At 48.6% G+C, this 26,553-nt stretch overlaps 1 protein-coding gene across 1 annotated transcript; it reads right to left on the bottom strand.

Annotated features, from left to right (window-relative positions):
• Window positions 1-1,139: 1,139 nt before the first annotated feature.
• Window positions 1,140-26,396, bottom strand: SLC9A6 (solute carrier family 9 member A6). The gene is made up of 16 exons (XM_086469901.1): window positions 26,135-26,396; window positions 19,608-19,807; window positions 19,154-19,231; window positions 18,419-18,495; window positions 17,362-17,474; window positions 14,910-15,015; window positions 11,193-11,334; window positions 10,860-10,965; window positions 10,545-10,633; window positions 10,215-10,328; window positions 8,472-8,583; window positions 7,866-8,019; window positions 7,653-7,683; window positions 6,346-6,425; window positions 5,590-5,695; window positions 1,140-4,551 (listed from the first exon to the last, which is right to left on the bottom strand). Exons 1-16 carry the CDS (start codon window positions 26,394-26,396, stop codon window positions 4,276-4,278), a joined length of 2,046 nt encoding a protein of 681 aa, XP_086326027.1. The 3' UTR covers window positions 1,140-4,275.
• Between the last annotated feature and the right edge of the window lie 157 nt (window positions 26,397-26,553).

The raw sequence follows: 26,553 nt of genomic DNA, 5'->3' as shown, positions 1-26,553 counted from the left end.
CTTTTGAGGGTTTGCAAGGGTAAAGAGCTGCCAAAAGGCATTTGTTCCACTGCTAAACTACACCCTTGTTTGTTTTAGTTACTTGCCCAAGCCTGGGCTGGACAGCGTGTGTACAGCCAGAATAGCAGTGTTTATTCTGATTGTCCAGATTTTGAGATGTGAGAGTGCACAGAGGAATTAGCACTATTTTATGGTAAGAAAATAAACACAGTTGTCTCCTGTCCCACTCGTGTGACTTCCAGTAGCACAGGTCACCCATGACCACCGTGACACTGGACAAGCCCTTCTCGCTTGCAAAATCACTGCAATTCTGTGAGCTGCAGTCAATGCTTTGGCAAAAAACAGTGTGACAGCTCAGGCCTCGCCACCCCATGTGAGGACCGCAGTCTCTTCTGAAAGCAGAACAGATGTCCCCTTGGCTGGCCGCTGCTGTGGATGGGAGACAAGTGTGTTTAACTCAGTTTCAGGAGTTACCCTCCCACAGCGATACAGAGCTACAAAGAATGTATTTTTATATCGTTCAAAAGATGAAAGCTGTCCTTTGTGAATCAAAACTCTCAAAACCAGATTCCTGAAGTTTCCGAGATGCCCTCTATATTGAAGGATTGTAAAGCATTTGAACAACAAACCTCTTCAGCTGCTCCAACAGCACATAGCACCAATAAAAGGGTATAGAGGGGAGACGGAGGGTACAGAATTGCCTCCGAAGGATGGCAGAGCAGCTGCCACAAGCCCAACTGCAAATGCAACAAAAACATGGGACATAAAAGCCCATGAAAACTCAGGACCACCAGTTTTGCAAACACCCCATAGTGATGTCTCACACAGGTCCACCCACCACCCTAGGGCATGTGTGAGTGAGCAGTGCTACTCTAGCTGGCTTTTGCTGTTCACGGAGGAGCCTGGGAGCTGCAGCAGCTTTTAGCAGACATCAGCATCTTTCCGCTCCCCACTGCCTGTTCCTACAAGGGAGGAGGGTCCCAGGGATGGACTGTGTCTCAGGAGCCAGGGTGAAGACAGGAGTGTGCACCCCAGCCCAGCTGCCCTCCAGCCCACGAGGTTCAGCATCCACGTCCATGGCTGCTGCCTTACCCATTGGCCAAAGGCCATGAACAAACTGGTCTGAGAAGGTCAAGTGGCACATTGTCACTTTGCTACAGATTTATTTCCGTGTGAATTAATGAAACGGTATACGCAATTCCAGAGGGAAAAAAAAAACAACCTTTATAGGCCCATAATCCTTCTTTCACAGTACAACGCAACAGTAAAGGATTTAGTCAGTGTAAACAGAAGGTCCAATAGTGATCATCAGCTATCACAGATCAGCTGCACAAACACCACAACTACGGGGTTAATGCCATTACCACACGAATTGACAGTACCAGTACAAATCATAACGTTACCTACAATGCTTTTTCATGTGCAAAACCCATGAAAATTCAATTTACAGAAGAAGGACACTATCTCTAAATCTTCGTGGGAGCTGTAAACTGCCTCCTCGGGGCTGTCTTACGTATTTGGCAAAAGGTCTCAGGGCCCGATTCTCCAAAGTACCCTTAACTTCATCTGCAGCGTGCAAGCCATCAGGGCTCTGCATCTGAAAACCAGGCACTCGTGTATTCTCTGCTGCAGCAGGACAAAGAAAATAATCAGCTGAGGATGAATCCGAGTCATTTATTAAATCACTCCTGAATTTCAGCTCAGATTCATTCATTCACCAAGACTATTCAAAACAGTCCTGGTTATATCATGTTGATCATAGGAGTTCACAAGTAACCCACAAAATCATCATTTGTTAACTTTTTTTTTCTTTAATGTACTAACTGAAGTGTCACTGGCGTCAAAAGCTGAGGCTTATGGTAATGTGTTGGCAAGCTTAAAGAGAGTGGATAAATTATTGAAGTCGAAGGTCAGAGAAAGAGAGGAATGCTACCAAGGCTATGGTAAAACATTATGTTGTGGCCATCTCACAGCACTCAGCTGCAAATTTGCACCTCAGCTGGGGATTGCCTGGGAGGGAGCCCTGAGCTGCCCCGATGCTGCACCGGTGCACAGGGCCTGCCGATGGGACCACAGGCTTTCACGGGGAGCAGAACCATTCTGCACCTCCGGCTGCACCAACGCCAGCTTTGTAAATTGAACTCATAGTCAGATTATACAGGAAAAAACAAGAGGTTTTTATTTATCATACCTCTTCAAAAAGGCAAAACAAACAAAAAACAGGATGGAGAAGTGATGCAGTAAACCTAAAGTCAACAGGTACCTACTTTTTTTTTTAAACACACAAAGTTAGGTTACAGACATCATATAAAATGCACACTATGGAATTCCTGCATGGCAGGAAACAAAGAGGCTAGCGCTAATCCAACAGCTACGTTAACAGCGAGACTGCCATTTACCGGTGCAAGGAAGATGCCCTATCTAAATATAAACAGCGTCACTCCCCTTCTAGAGGAGTTCTATGGCAACACTTATACATTTTGTTCAGAAGGAAAAAGAAAGTATTTTCTTGGGGATAATCTGCCAAAATAATTAGTTTCACATCCGTAAATTTAAGGCAATGTTACTTAGACCTGAGAAAAAGAAAACAAAAAAACCTGTAAGTTTATTTTCTCAACTATACATACACATTCAAAATTTCAGTATTTCCTGTCTCCTCCAACTCTCAGGTGGTGCAGGGGAAAACAGCCTTGGGGACACGGCTCTGAGGTCTCAGGGTCAGATCCTGAGACATGCAGAGTTTGGTCCAAGGAAAGCTAACGGGAGCTGTGAGTGCTCACACTCACTCAGCTCTTTCATATATTCTCTTTTTAAACACCTCTGTTTAAGCCCTCTGGAGAGGGTTAACTCCAGGACAGGCCTGTAGTGCACCAGTAACCCTGAAAGGTTTGTATAGCAAAACCGCAACTAAGAGAGACAATAAAACTACATACAGTAAATTTCTGTGATTCCCCCTTTTCAGGAGAAAAAGAAGGATGTCAGGGTTAACAATTTCACTGTACCTTTAGCCATTCCCATAACTACAGAGTAAATCCTTTAACACTAGTGTGAAACCGCAAATTGTTCTGCGCTCTTCCTTGGAAAATAAAAACAAAAATTAAAAAAAAAAAAAAATCAACTCGCAAACATTTCTCATTAAAAGGTAAGAGACACGAGAGAGATGGGGTGGGGACTACAGACACACAGCATGCTAAGGAGTTATTAAAGAAAGTGCAATGGGTTTTGACTATACAGGAGGACGGACGGAGGGACGGACAACTCCCCTTCAGTACCATCCAGATGCTCAATACCTCTGGAGAGGTTCGGAGGTACCGTGTCAATCTGTAGCTGTAAAGCTAGTGTTCAAGGTTGGCCGGCCTCCATGGCCCCATGTGCAACTGCAGTAGCTCTGCACATCATAGCTACGTCTGTGACTGCAGGAGAAGAGATTCGCTCACACAAAGACAGGGTCGCTTCCCAAATGTGAAATTTAGATGTCAATTGAGGATTCAATGGCTCATTCTAGAAAGCTGCTTAAGCCACGACTGAAAGATGGACTCAGCCCTAAAACCCTTGCACACCTGGTATAGTTTCTGTGGGATCACCTGCTTCTCCTAAACAGGAATACAGACAAAAACCATCCCTCCCTCCTGCTCCCCTCTGAGCAGCCAGACACCTGCAGTCCTTGCCATCAGCTTTGGCCGGTGCCTGCCGTCAGCCCGCTAAAGCAGGGCTTGGGCAGAGGGTCAAAAAGCAGAAAGTCTCCAGGACCCAGCTCAGGTTCCCATAAAGCGAACAAGTTTATCACCAGCTGCTGCCTGGTGAGAGGGTCTGTGGGCAGATTTTTTGCTGATATTTCAAACGTGACTATCCAAAGATCAGAGACCAAAAAAACCAAAACCCAATTCTCATCTGAATAGAAAGCGATTTCCGCTGTTCGCCAGCACCTAGCTATCCTCCTCTCCCAGGCTCAAAGGATGAACAGGGAGTCAACTCCTTTACTTACCCCGCTGGGAACTAAACCCTTTGTCAAATCACACATTAAAGAAGCTCACTGTGTGCAAAAGACTCTTACGCTAAAACAGTTCCACCCTACACAGTGCAGTCAACACAGTTTTTAACTTAAATTTGCAGCTTGTTCTTTACAAGTGCTTGGCAGAGAATACTTATATTCTTCTGACACCATATAAATAATATTTATACAGCTTAGACATTTTGAGACATGCATTAGACTTTAGGTAGTACATATTTCTTGATCATATATGCAAATATTACTGTCAATTAAACTGAGCAACCTTATGCTGGACCATGTCTTGCGTTATCCAGGACATTTGATGGTGGCTCCGAATCGTCCATGGGAAGGACCAGGCGCGTTCCCCGGATTACGAGTTCATGGTCCCCAAAAGCAAGCTCCCGATCGATGGCATCTTCAGAGCTGTTTCCCACGAACCGCCGCGACGTGCCACTGGACGTGACAGAGTCAGTGTTGACGGTGGAATCCCCATAGGTCAGACTGATGTCCCCGTCGTTCAAAATGAGGTCAGAGTCATCGTCCTTCAGCTGCTCTTGATTCTGGGCACAAACAGGAGGAAAGTGCTGTTTAACTCTTCCTGAATAGCTGTGTTTGAAATCACGCGGTGGCAGTGAATGAGCAGACAGAGGCACTGAATCACAGACTCTCCTGCACCATGACCATAACCAGATGTGCCACACACCTATCTCTGAGCCCAGGAGACCTGCACAACACTAACTCCTCTGCAGACTGCCTAAAAGGGCTCTCTGAGCTCTTCTTTCTGAAGCCATAGCCAGATACATGGGGAATGCAGTTTCGAGCAGCTTTGACTGGACTAAAATACTCATGACCACAGGAATTGCATTGCTGTCCCATCAGAGCCATCTCTGTTTTGTGCAGGGAACTTGATGCTGATACTTTGCAGGCAGGGCAAGAAAACACCTGCCACAGAGAGCTGCTGCTGCCGGGGCTCCTGGGCAGGGCAATGCCCTGTGTACCGAGGCCCTGCTGGAGAGCTGTCCCAGCACCAGCCACCCACAGAGCCATGGGAGACCAAGCCTGACTGGCAAATCCACGTCCTCAAAAAGCAAGGGTGCACAGCGATGGTGGAAGAGGTCACTGCCTTCAGGCTCTCCAAAGCTGCTTGTCGTCTCCCTGCCCCTCCGGGCTACTCAAACAAGGGCTCTTTACTATTTCAGGAGAAAATCAGCCTTGTTTCAGATGCTGGCAACCTTTTTGGTTGCGAGTGATGCAGCTGAAGACACTGCAGGAATGGCTCAGCTGCAAGGCTGGGAGAAAATAAGGGATAGGGGAATCGTGTGTCCCCCCAGCTGGGCCTGGGAGAGGATACCCATGGCAGCTTCACTGAGCCAGTCACTGAGGAACCACCATGAATACACCATGAACCCCTTCAGGATCAAAGAGTCAGCTGGAAAAGCAAAATGCTCAAGGGAATTAGCTCATCCATCAGCCCCAGCATCTGATCTTCCCCCAGGCTCCCAGCTCGACGCTGCAGAGCAGCATCCAAAAGATAGACAGAAACGTAAACATGTCAAACTCCACCAACACTATGATAGAACAGACACTGATGGACTCACTTCGTATGCCTGCGGACTCGTCAGGCACCGGGCAATAGGCCCACAGCACCCCGGGAGCGTGGTTGTCAGAGGAGGACCGCTATGCGTCAGCAGAGGCTTTAGATAGCTACAGAGAGGGTTAAGGAAGAAAGAGGAATAGGGAGATTTCAGTAAGTTGAGGGGTGGGATGCAGAGGCAGCAGCAAGGGGCCTGGTGTCTCAAGGAAACCGCGGGAAGGAAAGAAACGTAAGTCCCTGGAAGCACAAAAATTACAGGAATGAGCAATGTGAATGCAACCAGACACAGCTGGACATGAGCGGACCAGGACGCAGTCCTGGTAAGAAAAGGCCTAGCAGCATCATTCGTCCCACCACTCTGTGTCTCTCAGCCTGGCAAATCACTCCTCCACTAATTCATGGCAAAGCATTTGCAAGGGAGGAGAGGCATGGATCTAGCAAGAGGACTACAAATTAGAAGACCCCCCCCACCCTCCCTGCCTGCATGCCTGCCACAGGGATCAAGGACCCGCTGGGCTTCCAGCCTTGGAGAGCCCAGCTTTGAACTGAGGTGCTGCTGCATCCACAGTTAACAGGGGGTGGAAACGGTCACTTCTCACAGCGCAGACAGCAGGAGGTGCAAATCAAGAATCAGCAGCGTGATGGGAAAGCAAACGCTGGCTCCTCTGCTAAGCCGGGAGCGAGTCACGCTCCAGGTCAACGGAGTTGCTCAGGCAGACAGGATTTGGCACAGCACACACCAACTGCCATTCAAGGATACTTGTGATCGAAGTTGTACCACATGCGGAACAGCCAGGCACTTTCTGCCTTTGTACTCCTCCTCTCACTCTCCGGGACACCCTGCAGGAAAGCAAAACATTAAACAGCAGCATGGCAAGGTGCCACAACCCGGATCAGGGCCAGGAGCCCCCACAGGACACTGGGTTAATCCTCAGGGGGTTTAACTCTGCCCCTGCCTCTTCAGAACAAACCTTTGGGTTGCAGTGAGTATAAGGACGTTCACATCCCAACAGGCTGAAGGTGCTTCCAGCACTGCACTCTGCATTTAGCAGCGTACAACTGCCTTAGGGAGGTGGTATCAAAGCACAGAGTGACCATTTTTCTGCTACAGCCTTCCAGTTTCTGGGCCCAAGGTTTAAAGTGCCTCAGAGCCAGCCGCTGCATTCACACATCACATTTGATAGTGACTGACAGGTCCAACTTCCATCAAATCTGGCCTGAGATTTTTGTATGCAAATAATCATGTGTTCTGTGGACTTCTGGCTTCTTTTTCATCAGAGAAAAAAAATAAAACTGTTTGGAGGGGACTATGAATACAATTATATATTTCACAGAAATTCGGCTTTCAGATTTACGGCTCTGGGCTGCCTTTAGCATCTCACACTTTCTCTCCAGGAGGTGAACAGCCCAACAAATGGTTCTGAATAAAATGAACCTCCAAGGTGCAGAACCCACACTGAAATCAAGTAGAGCCACAGTCACAGCATAACTGGGCTGCAGATGCACAAGTAAGACAGCTCAGGGCTACTGGGCAGGAAAATTCCCAATGCCACAGGGCTCCAGCATTTATCTCAGCCCTGTCAGTGATTCCTGGACTGCCACATAACTGCCCACAGGAAACATGGGGGCAAAAGAGAGGTCGAGGGTAGCCATGGGTAAAACTGGGACAGAAGATGCTACATAAAATGAGTCAGTAAATGGTGTTTCTGTACTGCCCTGGGATGCAGCAGAAAGCCTCCGCATCACACAGATTTTGATATTTATTTCAGACCCAGCAAGAGAGAGACTGAATCTATCACAGCAGTAACGTGGACTGGCTAAACAGTCCAGCATTACTTCTATGCCCTTCTTTCAAATCGAATAAAAGTAAGCCTCATAACCACAGAGGGCATAGAAAGCCATGACTCCCACTGACTGCAAACTCTTTCACCAGAGGAGCTAAAACCCTCCTACAGCTGGAAGAGAGCAGAGCACAGACGGGCGTTCACAGGGTCTTGATGCAACGCCTGCACCAACGAACGGAGCACAAATTCCTCTACAGACGCTGCTCGGCAGCACCGCACTCACCACGTTCTCTTGATCTGCATCCACACCGACTCTGCGGAGAAGAAAACGAGCACAGGGTTAGCACAAGCAATGCCAGGCGGCTACGTGCCGCACGGTCTTGGCGGGGGAAGGACACAATCTTCCTCATCTCTTAAAACTGATCACATTAAGGTAAGAGCACAATGAGGGAGAGGACATGCTGTGCCAGGAGAGCCCCACGCACACCGCACTCACCGGATATTCAGGCAGGACAGCATGGCCGTGGTGCCCCCGCCAAAAACCCACACTGTAAAGAAGACGATGAGAAGCGTCGTGCTGAACATCATCTGCCGGGCGTAGGTGGCTGTGTCACGGATGGCCAGGGCAAATGCCATGGCTCCTCGCAGCCCTGCCAGGGAAGGGATAGCAGAGGAATGGTGTTAGCCCAAGGCACAGGCGGCCGCCCCCACTGCAGGCTTCCCCACCCAGCTGCCCCACACGCAGTCTTGTCCCTCTGATGGGACATCCATCACCAGAGCAGACCACAGTGCTTCAACAGTGATGATTTCACAGCATACGCTGTGAAAGCCTGGGTTATCACCACTCCCTCCTTGCCATGAAAGGCAAACCCTCCTCCTGCCCCACACCGTGTGCTCAAGCGCAGGGCAGGAGAAGCTCATTCCTACATCTCAAACCCAAGGCATTCACACCACCGAGCCTAAGGGAGCCCTTTCCTGCCCAGCCTCTTCTCCAGACATTGTCCATAAGAGATTTAGAGTTGAATAAGGAGTATTTCCAGGTGCTTGGGGGCAAGAAGTGCAGATGGGCCACATGGTTGGAGTGAAGGATGCAATAATGTACCAGCAAACATCATCATATGCTGTAAATTTGTTCCGATCTTATTTCTTCTGCCCAAATTCAGTAAAAATGACAGTGGGTAAATATTGGCAGCTCTTCCTAGGAAGATAGCAAGCTGTATTTGCACACGTTAAGGAAATTGCTCTTCCTATGTCTCCCATCGCATCCCACCTCTACACACAGAGCCCATTTCTGCTGCCTGACAGAAACACTGGGGAACCTCAGAAACACTGGTCCTCTGGATGCGAAGATAATACCCCAGCTCTGAGTGCTACAGCAGTAGGCAAAGAGCATGCTACCGCCTCACTGAAGCAAAGCACACATTGCAATTCAAGAAGACCATACAGAGACAAGCACAAAAAAGTACAGGAAATGATGAGAGTGCAGGTTAGATGAGTGAGAGGAGAGGAAACCCACCATTTCCCACTGTATGCTCTCCCCTGCCAGGTCTGTTTTCCACCCCAAGAAGTATTTGTCCTCTGTGAAGCTCATGTTATCACAGCTACCACAAGCCCTCTGACATTCCCCAGCACACCACACTTCACAGCTGGGTTTGAAGCTTTAAGCCAAGTCCCGTTCCCAAAGATTATTCAGCAAAATGAAAGCAGCAGCAGCAGCAGAGAAGGAAAAAAAAAAAAAAAAAAAAATCTAATACTCTTTCTGTTTTCATAGCCTACGAGATACAAGAATCACCAGCCCCTTCATATTGCTTTTATCTTTGAAGCTGTGTCTTTTAATACCAGCACCCAGATGGCAAAAATAATCTTGGAGCCAGTACTCAGTTCAGCCTTGAATAATATGGAAAATGCTTCCAGCTTTTATGTTCATTCCTGAACATCATGAATTTGCATAAGAGACGTATTTCATGATCTCTCTCATGAATGAGCTATTTCATCAGTGAGTTAGCCAGTTCCTACTGAAGAAGAGGCACAGCACAAAATTTCCACCTAGCCACCCAAACGGCATTGCCCTGCACTTTGCTCCCTTTACCCCACAGCAGTCCTGCAAAAGCTCATCAGGGAAATTCAGCAGCAGCCCCTGCTGCAAACCCACACGCGAGCACCGGCAAAGATAACAAAGTGTAATTTGTCAGTATAAACCTGCTTTGGTGCAGGCAAAGGGTGTAAATAATTCCACATGTCTGAACTGGCTTCCCTGAGATATGAAAAAAATTCCTTCAAAATCCTTGTTTTTCCGAGACATAGCAGGGCCAATAGCTTGCTTCTGTTAGCATCAGCCTGCAGAAGGGGAAATCCTTTCTCATGATATCATTCAGAGGCATCTACTGTAGTTTTAACTGTGCTATTTGACAAAAAAAAAAAAAGCTTTTTTCAGGGTCAATCAAATGGAATAGCACAGAAAAGAGGAAATAAACAGCTATACCAGGCAGTCCCCATTCGCAAAGCCACTCCTGGTGCCACACTGCCATGTGACAAAGCCTGGTGCTTGAGCACCACGTTCACATCAAACTCCAAGTCCCTGCAGCAGCTGATTCGAATGCCCACAAAAGGAGACAAGACAGAGGGAAGGAAAGGAAAAAAAAAAAAAGAAAAGCTGGGAAAAGAATCTCCAACTTCTTAAAATAACCAGCAAAGGCACCTCCACACAGGAGATATCCCCTTTTAAAAATCAAACTAGACTGACTGAAAAAAAAAACCTCCACACATTTCAATGAAAAACGCAAATTGGGAATGAGGCACCTCTCCCTTTCTTTTTTTATCTTATAAAATGGGCTCCAGAGGATACAAAAGCCCCCACCACAAAGGTAGGGTTAAAGACGTGGTTCTGGAAGGTGAACAGCGCAAGTCCCATGTAGGAGAAGATGAAGTTTTCTGCCAAGAAATTCAGAAGCTCAAACAACTGAAAGAGACAAACAGATTAAAAGCAAGTTAGACATAACAGATTTAACAAGAAAAACATGTTAGCCCATCCATCAGGCAATAAATACTTCTGCAGAAGCAACCCTAGTGAAACCCATCTGTAGAAAGCCAGATGCACCTAATTCTGGCTAGAGGGAAGGAAAAAAATACTGAACTTGAAATTCAGAGAGGCTGAAGGGGGCTGATGAGTTCTCACCTGCTTAGTTCTGTGTTGGGACTCTGTAGATAAGTTGTTATAGGTATAATGGGCCTGTGTGATCCCGCAGAAGAGTACGGCCACCACACCTGAGGAGCAGAGCATCATGTTAGACTCCTGGTCATGAAAAGGGTGCTGACCTGCACCCCAATAGCGATGGGAGTTTAATGCAATAACCCCAGAACCCAGAATAATTAAACTTCTGAAAGCAAAGGGAGAGCCCCGGCTGCAATCGGTAGTGGGAGAAGCAAAATTCAATAGTCCCATCATCCCTGCAGATCTCCATCCCAGATGCAGGGCTGTGCTGGAGCTTGCCTGTAAAGCCACACGCTTCGGCCAGCAAGAATGTGCTCCAGGACATCAAGAAGAACAAGCCAGTCTCAAGCAATGGGAACTCACGAAGTTTGGTGAACTTGGTGACGTTGCAGATGGTTAAGGACAATCTGGAGAGAAACTATAGGCTGAGAGCGTATCAAATCCAGTTGTGTATCACAGTGACAGTACACAGCCTGCCCCTAAAAAGCCTATGGCACTGCCTTTCACTAGTTTAGGCAAAAAAGCATGAAACACCGCACCCGGGTGAGATGCAGCGCAGCAAAAACATAAGCTGTTATGCAAACACTTGGAAAAAAACAACTAAAAGGATATTAAAGCTGTCACAACTCCAGTAGCTGCTCCCATTGCAAAAGATCCACTGAATATCCCCAGGAAAATCCCGATGGACTTGAACATCGCTGTGACATCAAACGTGTGGCTGTTATCACCCGCTGGCTGGTATGCAACAATTGAACTGAAAGAGGGAGGAAAAGCACACACAAGAACAAAACACTCCTTAGTCTGGAGGGAGATACCTCCACAGTGCTACATAAGCTTTGCAAGGTGCTACAACCACTGCCGACACCAGGCCTGAGAAATCAGGGAGACAAAACCTGAGTCCCACCTTGCAACCCCACAGGGATCGCAGCACGCCCCTCCCGTCCCATGGAGTTTGGGATCCCCTTCGCTCCCAGATGGCTTTCTACAGTTGAGCCACCTCTCCTAGGCACAGCTCTGCATTTGCTCCTTCTAGACGTTAGAGAGCATCAGACCAAAGCCCATCTCTTGCATGATCTCCTACAAATACATTTGCTAGGCGACAGTCCATCATTTATGATGGTGTTTTGGGGGTTTGGCATCAGCTCTCTATAAAGTCAGGCACTCTGGGACCACAAAGCATTCAAGTGGGAAGCATACATTTTTCTGTCAACTCCACAGAGTCAGCTGATGTGAATATTCCCTGGAGAACTGTAAGTTATACTGGTTTACCGCATTTAACGTGCACTGCATTTATTTTGCACTGCTCTGAGTTCTGAAGTGAAATATCACAGGGCAGCAAGGCAAATAGCACAGTGACGGTTCACTACAACAATGCTATTGTATCTTCAACCACCAAACTCCAACAGATCTTTGTGATGAGATGGCAAATCAGTCTGCCACACTGATTCCATCTCTAAATCTGCTCCCTCCCAACTCCTGATGAGCTGAGCCTTGCATCAGCCATTCCACTATTTTACTTGGAAAGGCTGAGATACAGGGGTCCCTATCAATCTCCTAAATCCCCTTTTAATATTGACTCCTTACATCGCTTTCTTTGATGTAAACTTTCCGAAATCATTAACTTCCTAGCTAGCAATCCCTCAGCTGGCTCTGTTAAAACTCTGGATGTGAACTTTAAACAGTTGCTGTTTAACCTCCTGAGTTATGCTGGAACGGAAAGTTACTGCCTCATGGACACATCCTGCAACCTTCTTCCCTAACTACACACCAACATTTTTCTGCAACACGAACGACAACCCCTCCCTTTCCAGCATGTCACAGGTCACTTCCCTTGCTAAACTTCTCTGCTTTTAATACATTTCATTTTTCTGCGTTGTCTTTTACACTGCAAGCTGCAGATTTCTCTCTGTGATTTAACTTCTTTTGTCAATCCCATCCTCTACTTCTCATTCACCAATGTGCTCTTATTCTGGGGTTTGGGATTTTTTAAAAATCCAGACTGGTTTCATTTCCCCTCCACAACCAACTGTTTAGATGTCAGTTTTGCATTTTAACCTCTTACGGTTTTCCTTCTGGTTTTGCTTTTCGCATCACTCATAAGACATTATTGCCAGCTGCCCTTTGTGTGCTTTATTTCCCCTGTCCCTGCCCACGGGGCTCCCCACAGCATTTAGCCCCTATGAAACCTTCCTTTGGAAGAAGCAGGTAGAAATCCTGTAGTTCCGTTTACCCCCCTGCTCCTGAACCGCAGCCCTGGCTCCTTGTTGCCCACTAACTTTCAGTTCTGGGTTCAATTCCTCTTCATCCTGCAATCGGTTCCCTGCTGCCAAGCCAGGCCAGGTCAGGGTAGCACGAGGCAGGAACCCAAGCACAGGAATGGACATTTGACTGGGACTGAAAGCAGGGAAGAAAGGAGCCTCAGGGGCATCGAGCCCCGAGAGAAACTGCGGAGGAGTCTGAGCTCCTCATACTTCCCCAGCACGGGGACAATGCTCCCAGCGCTCGCTTTCACCACATAAGAGGATCTGACGGTGTTTCACAAGGCAATCACCGAACCCACATACTCAGCCAGCTGTGGCTGGAGCCTCTCTTCGTCCCTGGGACAAGGTGGGACCCACCACCAGTTGTCACCCAAGCTGCAGCTCCTCCATCAACACAGCCCGCCTGTCCAGAAATCGCCCGATTCCTCATCTTCCCAACTCACCCTGCATCTCCTAACTGGGGAGCAGATCTTCTGCTTGTGGGAGCAGAACCATCCCCATGAGGTTCCCCCACTTACACCTCTGCTGTGAAAGAGGCAAATGCCAAACTAAATTTAAAAAAGGGGAACCATAAATAGGAACTCTGGACTGCTCTTGGAGGAGCTCTCCTCCCTGGAGCAAGAAGCCTTCACCTCCTCCTTGCACCCAAGATGTGCTTGTGTCCAGGAGATTTGAGGCTGTCCTTGAGATACCTGCACTGACCGATACCCGCCCTGCTGACCAGGGCTCCCTTACGCTGCTTATGGTGACCACAAAGACCACAGCAAGCTTTAAAATGGGTACAGGTTAACTGCTGAAAAGCCCTTGAGAAGTCAGCATGCTGCTGGGCCCGTCTGCACAAAAGCCTTGCAGAAAAATAACTGCTGCCTGCAGCTTGGAGCTGCTGTTTTGGTGCAAATTATCTTATTTCAGGGAGTGGCGTGGATGGAACTCAGCTTGTGGAAAGAGGAAGGCGGGAAATCAGAGCAACAGCTACAGAGCTGATACTCAAACAGTGCAAGAGGCAAATCACTGCGCATGGTGCAGTCACCTACATGTGCAGAGATCCACCACAAATGTCATTACTCTGGTGCTGAATCCATCCACTCCCACCCAGAACCTCCCAGCAGAGGCTGGAAGACCTCATCTCCTTCCCACTCAGGATCACTTCTTAAACACACCCTGGCTGTGCAGCATTTACTCTCACACCAGCAGTGATATATCCAGCATAAAAGCCAGAACAAGCAATACAAACAGTTCCAGAAACCTCAACAGAAACATTCAGTTCAGTAAATACAACTCATGCGGGTGGCGATACGCAGCTCACAATATGTCACTTGCTGCCTCCACCTCAGTAAAACCCACGCAACCAGCACGCTGGAGTGACAAGTATTCCAGAAATATTTTCGGCATTAGTCTTAGCTATACGTTAACCTGTCACCATTGCAGATATTGTATATTTCCAAACAAATTCCCATGATGACAACACAGTGAAAACGCAGATAAAATACGTCCTACATGCAGAGGACATAAAATATTAAAGAATATAAACCATTCTTTAGAAAGCCAGCAAGTTTCCAATGTGTTCAGCCCAGGGTATTAATTCCGGCTGTAAGAAATACCATCTTCTTGATGCACAGAAAGTGGGGAAAGAAAGGAAACAGCTGCTTTACCAACTACTTCCATCTAAACAAAAGCAGGTGTTTGTGGATGGGAAGGAAGGCAGGTAGGAGCAAAGCCATCAGCAAGGGGTTTCAGTGGGATCCTGTGGCTAAAAAGCAGACATGTGCTTTTCCCATTTCAGAGGGACATAAAAACTTCCTTCTGGCTGGGTCAATGAGCCACAAAAGCAAAACAAAACTATCCATCATGCAGGGGGAAGTTCCAAGGACAACCTGCAACCCCAAGCTGCACTCTGCAATGAGGAGATGCATCGGAAGGTCACTACAGCTTTTGGGGACATTTAATATGGAAATCTGCTCTTGCAAACACCAATGCTCCTACTTCACATGAGCAAGGCTGAGTGGCTCCCCCAACACCTGACATGTGACATACATAACAATTAAAAATAAAAACAGAACACACTTACGAAGACAGCACTATGGCAACGGCATCATTGAGGACGCTTTCGCCAAAGAGAAGGGCATACAGCTCAACATCAACTTGGAGTTCATGGAATATGGCAAGAACAGTCACTGACAAATAGAAAAATAGAGAGACATTCAAAAAGGTGCCATTATTTTGGTGTAATCAAAGATAAAACGTCCCTTTTTAGAAAGCTGCCTTCCTGAATGTCTGTGCCACTGCTGCGATGGTGCCAGCCGCTCCCGCATGCTCCCTTTGATAGTCTTCCTTCTGCCCTTTCAGATTTGGACTTGCTTTATCATTTCCCTCCTCCTTTCACTAAAACATATCCTGGGCACTAGGTCTATTGAGTCTTTAGCAGGCAGACATGAGCAAACTCTGCTCTGAGCTTCCTGAGGGTCTAAGCTCATAGGCTAGAACAGGGTATCACGCTGACATAAGCAACCCAGCTTTTGGGATGCTGTTAGCTCGGAGCATCAGGCAGAGCCTTCCTCCACCTGCAGCAGGCAAGGAGGATGCAGGCTTGTCCAAGACAACAGCTGTCTTTTCCTTCCATCCCTGATATTCTGAGAGAAATCCACGGATTCAACACAGGTTGACACACTGGAAGTGCCAGCACAGATGTGTTAACATTTCAGACCTAACTGGAAAAAGCCAGGTATCGGCTCAAACATCATGTAGGGGTTTCTTGTGATTTACAGCCACATGGCGGAGATCAGAGTACCCTCAAGCCCTTCAACGAGCCAGAGGCTCCAAGAAGATAATGAAAACACAGTAGATTTTGCATACTAGCCTTGCAAAAAACCCACAACATCTAAAGCAAGCAAGATGTAACAAATGGTGCATCATGCATAGCTCAGGCTGATGTGGCTGAGCTAATTGAAATGAACTTCTATGAAAGTCCTTTAAAACAGCATTCAGGGCTTCATCTGTGCACACTGAAGGAGGTTTAGCCCATTTACACACACCAAAACGCTCTATTTTTACATGTGAAAACTTCTTGTTCCTATTTCGAAGCCTGAAGAAGGGACGCGACACCAACAGCTCGTCTGCAGCATTTCTAAGCATTACTTCTACCTCTGCCCATCTGCCATCAGATCTACCACGCTACCATCACATCTGTGAGGTGGCCCTGCTTTACAAACGTGCCCCCCTCTCGATGTCAACACCCTGGCTAAGTTACGGGAAGGATGCTCAGCCTCACAGCCACATGGGAACAGCTCCCCACCAATGGAACCAGCAGCCTGAACACATGCCCACCCAAGACACATTTGGAGAAGCTGGGAAATCTTTTTACCTTATTTTTTAATTTGGGGGGGGTTTAAAACAAAAATATCAGCAGTAATAGCCATACCAATACCTGGCAAATCTTAGGAAAACATAAAAAATAAATTTTTAAAAACTCATGGGGAATGCACATCTTGCATCTCCACCTGGCAGACAGATGTGGCTACTGCCACGTTATGCTGCAGTTTGTGTTCTGCAGCGTTATTCTTGCATATATGCATATACATACAATGTTCCTCATTTTGCCTTTGAAAACAGAAACGACTCATTGTTAAGATGAGCAGGGAAAAAGTCCCAGTTCATTCAGAAATGACAGCCACTGGCAATTGTTTCAAAAGGGCAGAAGACTTCGCTTACGCAGGCCTGCAACTTCTCCCTTCCATGAAGAACTGGTGAATACCTGCACTTAAAAAGATCCCCCAAAACTACTGTAATGTCAGTGGGGAGCAATCCTGCCACTCCCCAGCCCCACCACGCTGGTCTCAAACGTAGCAGCCAGGCTGCAAAGGAAGAAATTCAAGCCCTGTTCAGCAAAGGGCAGGAGGAAGGAGAGGCCTTTCTGTGGTCCTGTGTTTTTAGGCGAAGCCGGAACATTCAAATAAACAGCCACCATGTAAAAGTAATCATCAACAAAGTGAAATTCAGTTGGACAAGGTATGTTTTTCATAGTTTTGATTTACAAAGTGCTTCAGCAGACCAAGCTGTCACTACTGGCCTCAGTACTGCTCATTAAGCTCAGCTTTCAATTAGATTAGCATCTTCCAAAATCCCACCCAAATGGAAGTGGAAGGAAATCAGCTAAACTAACTAAAACTATTAACTGAACCCTCCCCACATTACACATCTTGTTCTGCATCAGCCGTTGGCACAGGATGGCAGAAACACAGTGGACCTGTCCCGAAACCCAGTGAAGTCAAGAGAGAGACTGCTAGGACTTCACTGCAAACAAAGACTCAGGAAGCAGAGGTTTGGAAGGTATATTACACATATAACTGGAAGGAAATAAGAAGGCATGGAGATAAATTTGATGTCTAGGAATGTTGCAAATAAACTCCAAAATTCATAAAGAGGAAACTTCCACAGGGTTCAGACTTTCTTCCCCTCTTCACCGCAACTCAAAACAGATGAAACAGGGGAGGAAATAGGGGGAAAATAACCATCTAACATACCTGGGTCAGTAGCTGACACAATGGCACCAAACAGGAGGCAGTCAGTGAAGTAGAAGTCTCCCCCAAGCTGCCCAGTGACTTTCATCAGTGCCACGCAGCCATACACGACAGAGCTGGTGATTAGAAGAGGTAATTACTCATCTCTGCGGTGAATGAAAACAACATTCAAATGGGCTCGATTCCTCTGAATTTGCCAGATTAACTCCTAAAGTTATCCAAATGCCAGAACACCGAAGAACTGCTGAGCCTGATGAAACCCCAGGGCCACAGTCTCGGAGGGGAGCACCAGACCACGCACACCAAAGCACCTGCCACACCGGGCCACAAATACAGTGCCAGTGAGGAATCAGGACCGAAACCTCTCTGTGAGCATAACATGGCTAAAGAAAAGCAGCAGCCAGGCTTGCAGGGTCTCGCAATCGCTTTGCAGTCTTTCATACCAACATATTTCCGTGAAATGACCTTTGCCTGACTTTGAAATGGACAAAACTTTCAGTGAGGAACAGATAATGTGGATGCTGAGTTTGCCCGAATCCACTGGACTCTCCAGTGGAAAACACCCTACGCCAGCCTGTGTGCTACTATTCAGAGCAGGAATCATCTAGCTCCCTCTGCACATCGGGATAAATAATTTGAAACACAATCTGTGCTCGCTAGGCACCTACTTCCAGCAAGTAAGGACAGGACATGCATTTACGATCCTGCCCTCTACTCTTGTGTCTCACACTTGTTAGGGCTGTGCTTTCAATAATTTGAAGGTACTGACTGTTTTTTCAAGACAATCTTCAAAGAAGTGTGAAACTTTTGTCATCATGTATATAACTATTCTGTATGGGCCGCAGAGAAAGCACTGTGCAATTAGACAGCAATCACCCTGTCTGCACAGTGAAAGTTTGCACAGTAAATAGTATCATTCACCGCTGCTGAGTGGCTATAGCAGAAAGCCTGTGTGATCTTTAAGGGCTGGGCTTAGCAGCTGCAGCTCTGGGCTCAGAGCACCGCCTCCGAGCACAGCTCAAACCCCCGCAGAAGAACCCGACCAGCTCCAGCTACTCACCCGATCACCAGGCAGGAAATTGCAGTGCCGAGAAAAGCGTACGCTAGGATGGATCCCAAGTTTCTGAAGAAGTGCCTCTAGAAGGAGGAGGAGAAAAAAATTAATTATATTTCACTAACAATTTATTTCAAGCCTGCACAGGCACCCACACAGTGTCTGTAGCAACTTGGACCTAGCTCAGACACCATGAGCTGGACAAGCACGACTGAACGGTGCTCAGCACAATGGTGTACACTGCCAGACCAGCAGATGTTAATGCAGCATTAATGAACATGAACATATCATTTTCTTGTACCCATGTATTTAATAAGGTGCTGCTCCAGTTCCTGGGAACTGATTTCCTAGCCCAGCAGCATTCCTCCTTCCTTCTCCTGCAAGGTAAACAGGACCATTTTCCTCTCCTTCTAAAGCTGCATTTCAGAGAGCTGCTGCTTCATAAAACCTTCCCACCCTCCTACGTGTTTCGAAAGCAAGGATGGCTGAAATGGCCCAGCTGACCTCAAAAACCCATGCTGGAAATGGCTGAAGTTGCTGACCCTTCCCAGGACAGAGGGACAGACAAGATTGACTGGGGCACTCTTAGCCCTGCTTCCTACAATCCCGCATGTACTGGGGAAAAAAACGTACTCAGCTCTGCAGCCTTGGCCTGCTGAGCAAGCACTAAAGCGCTCTCAAGTATTAAAAATGCTCTGGAGGCAGAGAAACTAAAACCATAGGTGCTGTAAAGGCACGTACCCTTTTCAAGCTGTAGCCTGCATAAAATATAATTGGAGGAAGCAAAATGTTGAAAAATACTTCAGGATCAAAAGTCACCTGTTAAGAAAAAAAAAAACAAAACCAACAGTAAAATGGTTTCTTAAGACTTTGCAAGACAAAACACAAGAATATCATTTAAAATATATGGAGGAAACCCTGTACCCCTGTCAGATGAAATGCTGTCGGGTCAATGCTGAGGATGTGTCTGGGATCTTCTGGAGACATAGTCCAGAGTCTAAACAGCTTAAATGAAGATCAGCTAAAATTAAAGTTTCATTACATTGTGTTCAATTTGTAATTTATAGCTGATCACAGTATGACTGAAGTTAAAAAAAAAAAAATTAAAAAATCACTTAATCCAGCAGATACAGGACCCGTCCCCATGGAGGGAGCAGGGAGCACCACTCACCTCTCCAGTCACCACCTTCCTTACCTTTCTCAGCATCTCGTTATCCTGGACGTTATTGAGCTCCTGGGCGCTAATCTCCCCCTTCAGGGTGTACTCATAGTACTTTCCACTGACGTTCACGAGCAGCGTGGCGGGACTGGTTTGCACTTGGCAGCTCAGCGTCACGTTGTTGACATCGCTGGGGACGTGGATGCCATAGCGCAGGACCACCCCGACCAGGACCCCTGGGGAGGGACATGGGCCAGTGAAATGAGCCATGGCAAACTCCCGGGTTGATCCCTTCGAGCACGGATGCAGCATCAGGCACACCAGGATCCTGGCCCTTTGCTCAGCTGCTGAGCACAACCACCATCCAAATAATTGCCTGCATGATATTAAACCATCCGGTCCTCCCATGAGCCATGCAAATGCTCCATGCTTGTGCGGACCTTCTAACACCAGCCATGGACTGGTCCTGAAGGCTTTTAATTACCCAGCAATCAGTCAGACCCTTGATCTAGTGTGGCAAACACCCGACACGAAGGGCATGCTGGTTTTCTTAGGGCAAGCACCCTGGCATTGCTGGCATACACCTGGGGACCTGGGCAAGGTGCTGGTCACGTGTGCCCAAACTATGCATGTTGTACCTGGAAACCTGATGGCATCACGTTTTGCCACTACAGAAACACATTAAACCCTTCATTTTTGTAGGGGATTAAAAAAAGGTACCAAGCAACGACCACAAACTCTTTGAGAACAGTGAGCAGCCTTCATAAGATGCTGCACTACCATACAGCCTCCTCCCGCACCAGAGAGATTTTGCAGCACGCAGCAACGATCCCCATTTTATAAAAAAGATGAAAGTTTTGCCTTCCAGGTCAATCACCCAGGTCTGCTCCTCCCCTCCTGCAAGCTGCAGCTCTGCACCACGAGCAGCTGCCCCAGGGCAGCCCCACAAGCCAACGCTGCCTCCATCTCAGCTGCTGCGCAGGGGTATCATGGGGTTAATTTGCCAGTCAGCAGTTTATATGGCCCTGTTCATTCGCACACTAATGAGCTGTGCTCTGAGGCCTCGCATCCAGATTAAGGGTATTCGCACAGGGCAGGCTCCTCCGGCTCGTTCTCACCAGCACGGTGTGCTGAGTGCTCTCCTGGCAGCGCTTTTTGACATCTGCAGGCTGGGGAGGAAGGATGTCCCACAAGACACCTTTCCACATAGCCCTCAGCACAAAAGGGTTTGGAAGCTCCTTGATTAAGGCAGCACTGAGCCGCCACAGAAATCCTGGATCTTAACCCCACCTCTGAACCACACATTTATGAAAAGCTTTCAGACACGCGGGAACTAAATGGAGACCACAACATTTGGAAGCCTTCTCCATTTGCCTCCCAGGATGCTCCCGCTTCTTTACTGTTGCTTTAATTAAGACCTTGCTCTGTGCTTTCCTACAGGCAGGGCACAACCCCGACCAAAGGGAACACTAAACTCTTCCTCTGCCACCATCTCATGGGAGCAGAGCCTGGGCAGGAGCTCTGCTGTGGCTGGGCAGGAGACTGCAGGGAACCAGCACATTCAGCATCTCCTGCAGCCAGTTCCCAATCTGCCACCTGGTTCTTGCCTTCTCTTTCCTTGACAGCAGTTTTCCAGGATGAGAACCGCTTATTTTGCTGATGGCCAGAAGAAAAGCCCCCACCTCCCATCCCAGGGGATGTCACGCACAGCAGGGCCACCCAAGCACACAACCAGGCCATCAGCAAAGGCAAAAGAATCAGCTGCAAACAGAGACTCACCACTGCTAACCCATCACACCAGATGGTTCATCTCAGGGACCAGGCTGACAGACCTGGGAGCTGCACCCAGAACCCAGTCCCTGGTCTAACATGGTACTTCTGCAGCACAGCTGAGCTGCTCTCGCAAAGCTACCAATGCTTTTAAGCCATGCACAGTCGACCATGTGCTCACCACATGCTTTGGGCTTTATCTTGCACTGCACTCTTGGCATAAAATCGCCTTGACAGAAGCAGAAAAGGTCTCTCTCGGCACCATCAAGCATGGTCAGCTCCAGCAAGGAGAGCTGCTTCAAGGAACGTCACACTGTGCAGAGCATCTCAGGGCTGCTTTTACACCAGCATCACTAAGAGGAATCCCTTTGCTTACTTTTCTGCTAGCCTCTTTGTTCCTGTGATCTTCCCGTGCTCCAGAAATGAAAAATATGGAAAAGAACATTGAGATGCCACAACACACACTTATATGAGCACGTGGCTGGGGTGCATGGCACCACAGTGTCAGGACAAAACACCCAGGTTTCCTTTCACCCAGAAGATGATGACCCCCGAGGTACCACTAGAGACAACCAAACTCTTTACCCCTTCATTGAGCTAAAGCAAGCTTCAAAGGGCTATTTACATCTGCTTATGACTATTAAGCAGCTTTAAACAATTACAGTGAGAATTCAAATGAAAGGGAGGAAGGCCAGACTGGAGAGCTCATTTACCCTCTACCCTTGCAACTGCTCCTCCACTCCTACGGAGCAGGCAGCACCAGGTACACTGCACTCTGCAGCTCTCCAGAGCTACCAGGGGTGGTTTTTAAAATCCTTTTTTTTAAACAAGAAAAAAAAAAGTTGACTTTAGAGCTTCACACAGGAGTCAGAAACCTCCAGCAGCAGCATCTGCCTGCCTTTTCTCAGAAGAAAACCCATCCAGTGACCCCTTTAATGCCCAGGCTCAGCACTTTGCGATAGGAGGCCCTGCAGGAGGAAGGAGGGACAGACAGACAGACGTCACTGCTGGGAATTCAGAAGGGATCGTGACTCACCCACCTCTCCACTCTTAATCCTGACTCACCCACCTCTCCACTCCTAATCCCTGTCCCAAAGCAGCGCTACATCTGATAGCACCCCTGCTCGTCCTCGCCATCTCACTTACCCGGGCAGCTGTTCCCAGCCCTGCATGCCGACCGTGCTCCAGACACAGCTGAATTCCCACTCTGGCCAGGAATGGGATAAGAAAAGGGAAAGATAAAATCTACAGTATCTGCCAAGACCACTGCTTGGGGCTCCCAAAATCCAGCACTTTATCTTGCCCTGTAACACGCTGCCTGGGAGGCTCCCAGAGCTCTCCGGACCGGGGTGGGAAAAGATGCCCACGTGCAAATACACATCCACACAAAGAGCTCGTGGGCACCGAGTGTGAACCAGGCAGCACCCACGCCAGCAGCTCCCGACACAGAGATACCATCAGAGATACTTACAGCAAAAGCATGCTGCTGCTCTGCTTCAAGCCAATTATTCTGCCAACATTAAGATGACCCCACCACCAGCCCCTCCTGCCCAACAGTGGATCTCTAATCCACCCTCCCCACCTACCAATGCCCGCTGGAGGTACTTGGGACAAACTCAACTTGCATGCCAAGGTTTTTCAGATGCCAAACCCAGTCCCGGGCTCAGGTTACCTGGACCAAGCCCAGGGGACCACATAGGTCCTCCTGGTTCTGACCGCCTCTTAGGAAATGGTTCAAACTCTCTTGGTGCTCGAAAGGCCATCCTAGCAGCAACCCATGAGCTGCTCCGCCAGTATCGACATACTCTTGCAGCCAAAAGTTTTAAAAAAATGAGCCCTGGGAGGGAGCAGAGTGAAGGGAACCTGACACCGAGGAAGCTGCCAGCCGAAAGCTGCAAGGAGCAGAGAAGCTAAAGGCAAAGCTGGTAAATTAATTGAGGTCTTTTATGCAAAGTGCAAGAGATTATTTTCATTGCATTTCTCCCAACTTCATTAAAAACAACAAAAGCCCATGGGCTTTTATTTTTTAGGTGCCGTTGAGCATTTCTGAGGTAAGGTTTTAAATGAAGACTAATATATTACCATCCAGGCACTTAACAACAATGGAAGCACACAGGATCCCCAGGCAAGCATTAATCTGGACACCAAAAGGAAAGAAAAATGTAGCAAGCAACTGCAGACATCCCAAAACCAAGCAATTTAAACATACACAATCCAGGGGCCAAGTGGGAACATGTACAAGGAAACTAAACTTCTAGAGAAGCTCCTGCCACATCCGTCATCAGATTCCAAGAACTGGAACAAAATTGTTAAATTAATCATCCTAAATGTTGAGCAGCTCGGATGTGGGAACCTCATTTTAAACACTGAAATGAAGCTTAGGGGCGACTAAACACCTGTGGTCTATCATCATGAAACAGTTCTTGAACATCAACTCTGAGCTGACAGTGTGATTTGTAAGATACAAATCCACCCAGAGCAAAAGCTTGTAACTTACAGTAAAAACACAGGCACCAGGGAAACCCTGATATAACTCAGCAAGAAGAGATGTATGCAAAAGTTTTCTTTGACTTAGTTGTTGAGCTTTTTTTTAAAAAATCGCAAAAAGACAAGCTTTTACAAATTGCTTCTCTTGTCTAGATTTCAGCGTCTATTTTGCAGCCTGCCTGCTGCAGCACTTCCACATTTTCAGTGGACTTCCCCAGGGCTGAAAGCATTACAGGGGGCCAGGGACAGTGAAGCAGAAGCAGTACCTGCTTTGCTCCCTGCAGCTTTTAAGTTGTTGCTGTCAAACAGCATCTCACCACTCCTTGGGAAATTACACATCCCTTTTCCTATGGCAGCTGTCACAACCCGAGAAGTAAATGCCAAAAGCCTTGATAGTAGGGAAAAACTCAGGATCTTCTGCATGACCAGACAGGTGACATTACCAATTTTGCCAGTAATTCTCTAAGCACAGTCTGCAAAAGAGCAGACAGAAAAGATGCATTTTATGGATTAGCAGGAGACCACAACAGCCTGGGCTGTCCTAAGAGAAGAAGGAGAGCACTCAGGTGGGTCAGCGAGAATGGAGGACCAAGAGGAAGAAAACTCCAGAAGAACAAGGTTAAGGGCGAGTTTGAAAGCATGAAAGAAACAGAAAGCCCATGGGTCAGCGAGCTCCAGGGCAGCAGAAGGAAGACCTTCCATGCTGGAAGCACATGCTCCCACAGCACAGCTTCCATCCCAGGGAGGTGACCACCCCTGCCCCGGGCAGGAAGCCAGCAATGCCTGCACCTGCCTCAGTGGTTGGTGGCTTGCAGGAATCTGAAAAGGCAGACCAGTATTTTGTGCCTCTGGGCTGATGCAAGTGTCTCCACCCCTTCGCAAGTGTCTCCACCCCTTCATTTGGAAGGACACTTCCAATTAACTGAAACTTAGGATCACAAAAGCCAATGTCGCAAACAAGTCAAGTCACAGCCTTCAGAGCAAAGCTTTCTGCTGGGTGGGAAACTCAACCACATTGCTGCTCTGGCCAAGCTTGGTCACATATCACCCACAACTAGCAAGGGCAGGGACAGCATAGAGAAGAGACACTAACCACAGCACTCAGCAGAAGACAACTTTTCAATCCTAAGCTCAACAAATCTTGTCTAGATAAGGATCCATGGCCACATTAATCACTCCCCCGGCACAACTCTCAGTCCTACTTTGGTTGAACTCCAATTCATGCAGGATAACCCAGGCAGAGCCACATATGGCATCTCCATACAATGGTTCAGGCCACTTCACAAGGCCACGTTGCCTCAGTAAATCACAGGCCACCATTAAAATCCAATCAGCTACGGACCCACTCCCCTGACCCACAGCCTCGATCCACTTCTTGTGGGAACACATGTGGAGCATCTCACCAAGAGGTCCTGTCATAGCAGGAGGAAGAAGCCCAAAAGTAGGAGCTTGTGCTCACAGGTCCCTGAGCAGCAACGACGTAAGGCTGCTGGCCCTGCAGGTCCCTGAGCACAGCAAAGGGTGGGAGCATCTCCCCAGGTGGCCTCCCCACACTTCTTGAACAGCTTCTGGAAATTCAGGCGCTCTAAACACAACCTCTGGCCCCAGCATGCGGGATGCAAAGCTCCTGACCAGTGCAAAGCCTGGTCTATGCTGCCTCAAGTCCCCACTCTCATCCCTGGAGCAGGTAAGCTCGGTGACATGGTTTCAAGGCTGCTTGGCATGTGGTAGCCCCCAACCCCATCAGCTTCACCCGTGCTGCAGCCACCTGGGAAAACCCAACCAGTTCCTCACTGCCAGAGATTTCGGAGTAACGCTGCCCTCAAGAGCCCTCTGTATCTAGGGTCTGGAAATCAACCAACCCTCTCTGCAGCAACGGCCAGGTAACGCTCAGCACGGGGCGAGCCCGGACGGGGCACACAGCCTGGCCATCCCAGCAAGACCTGAGCACCCAGCTGCAGCTGGGAAGGGATGCGGCATGTCCCCCTGGATCCCCACACCCCTTCGCCCAGGTGGACGTCCATGAAACGAGCCCTGTCATAGGCCTCTCAGCAAGAGGCCACCAAGCACTGAAGGAGGGAACAGTGGGCTGCTGGTCCCCGTTGGTGGTGCCAAGTGAGCGGGTGGCTGGGCGCCAACCCAGGCCCTCCAGTTGGCCCAGCGCAGAGCCTGGACTGGTTCGGATGGAGCTCCCAGTGCTCGGGGCAGGGCAGGCAGCACCCGCTGCCGCACCGGTTTCCCATGGAGGGGGGTGCATGGTGTGGAGGGGGGGGGGGGGGGGGCGTGGGGGTGCCGGCGCCCCTCACCGTAGATCATGGCGAGGCCGGTCTCGTGGAGGAAGCGGGCGCGGCGGTGCTTGAAGAGCCAGATGGTGAGGATGGTGAGGGTGAGCAGCAGGATGAAGACGAGCAGGTTGGCGCTGTCCTGCCGGTGGCTCTCCTCCGCCGCCTTCTCCGACACGATCTCCTCCTCTAGCGCCCCGGGACGCGCCGCCATCACCTCCCCGCCCGCCGTCCCCCGCGCCCACAGCCCCACTGCCGCCGCCAGCACCGGCCCCGGCCCCGCCATCGCCCCGGTACCGGCCGGGCCCCGCCGCCACCAGGAAGCGGCGCTGGGCGCAGGCGCTGCGGGGCGGGGACAGCGCTGCCGGGAGCCCGGATAGGGCCGGGGCCGGGGCGGGAGAGCCGGGCCGACGGGCTAGGGGCAAGGTTTGCGGCGGAGGGAA

The sequence above is a fragment of the Leptosomus discolor genome, chromosome 9 (genome assembly GCF_034619465.1).
Source record: "Leptosomus discolor isolate bLepDis1 chromosome 9, bLepDis1.hap2, whole genome shotgun sequence".
In the NCBI taxonomy this organism is placed as follows: domain Eukaryota; kingdom Metazoa; phylum Chordata; class Aves; order Leptosomiformes; family Leptosomidae; genus Leptosomus; species Leptosomus discolor.
This window is presented reverse-complemented; position numbering and strand designations above follow the sequence as displayed.

What these genes read in the sequence shown, in the direction of transcription:
- SLC9A6 (XM_086469901.1), bottom strand. Translation starts at nt 26,396, where the DNA reads ATGGCGGGGCCGGGGCCGGTGCTGGCGGCGGCAGTGGGGCTGTGGGCG. An exon ending in CGGCCTCGCCATGATCTACG is followed by an intron (nt 19,808 to 26,134) that starts GTGAGGGGCGCC and finishes GTCCCTCCCCAG; the next exon opens with GGGTCCTGGTCGGGGTGGTC. An exon ending in ATTTCCTGCCTGGTGATCGG is followed by an intron (nt 17,475 to 18,418) that starts GTGAGTAGCTGG and finishes TCTAATCACCAG; the next exon opens with CTCTGTCGTGTATGGCTGCG.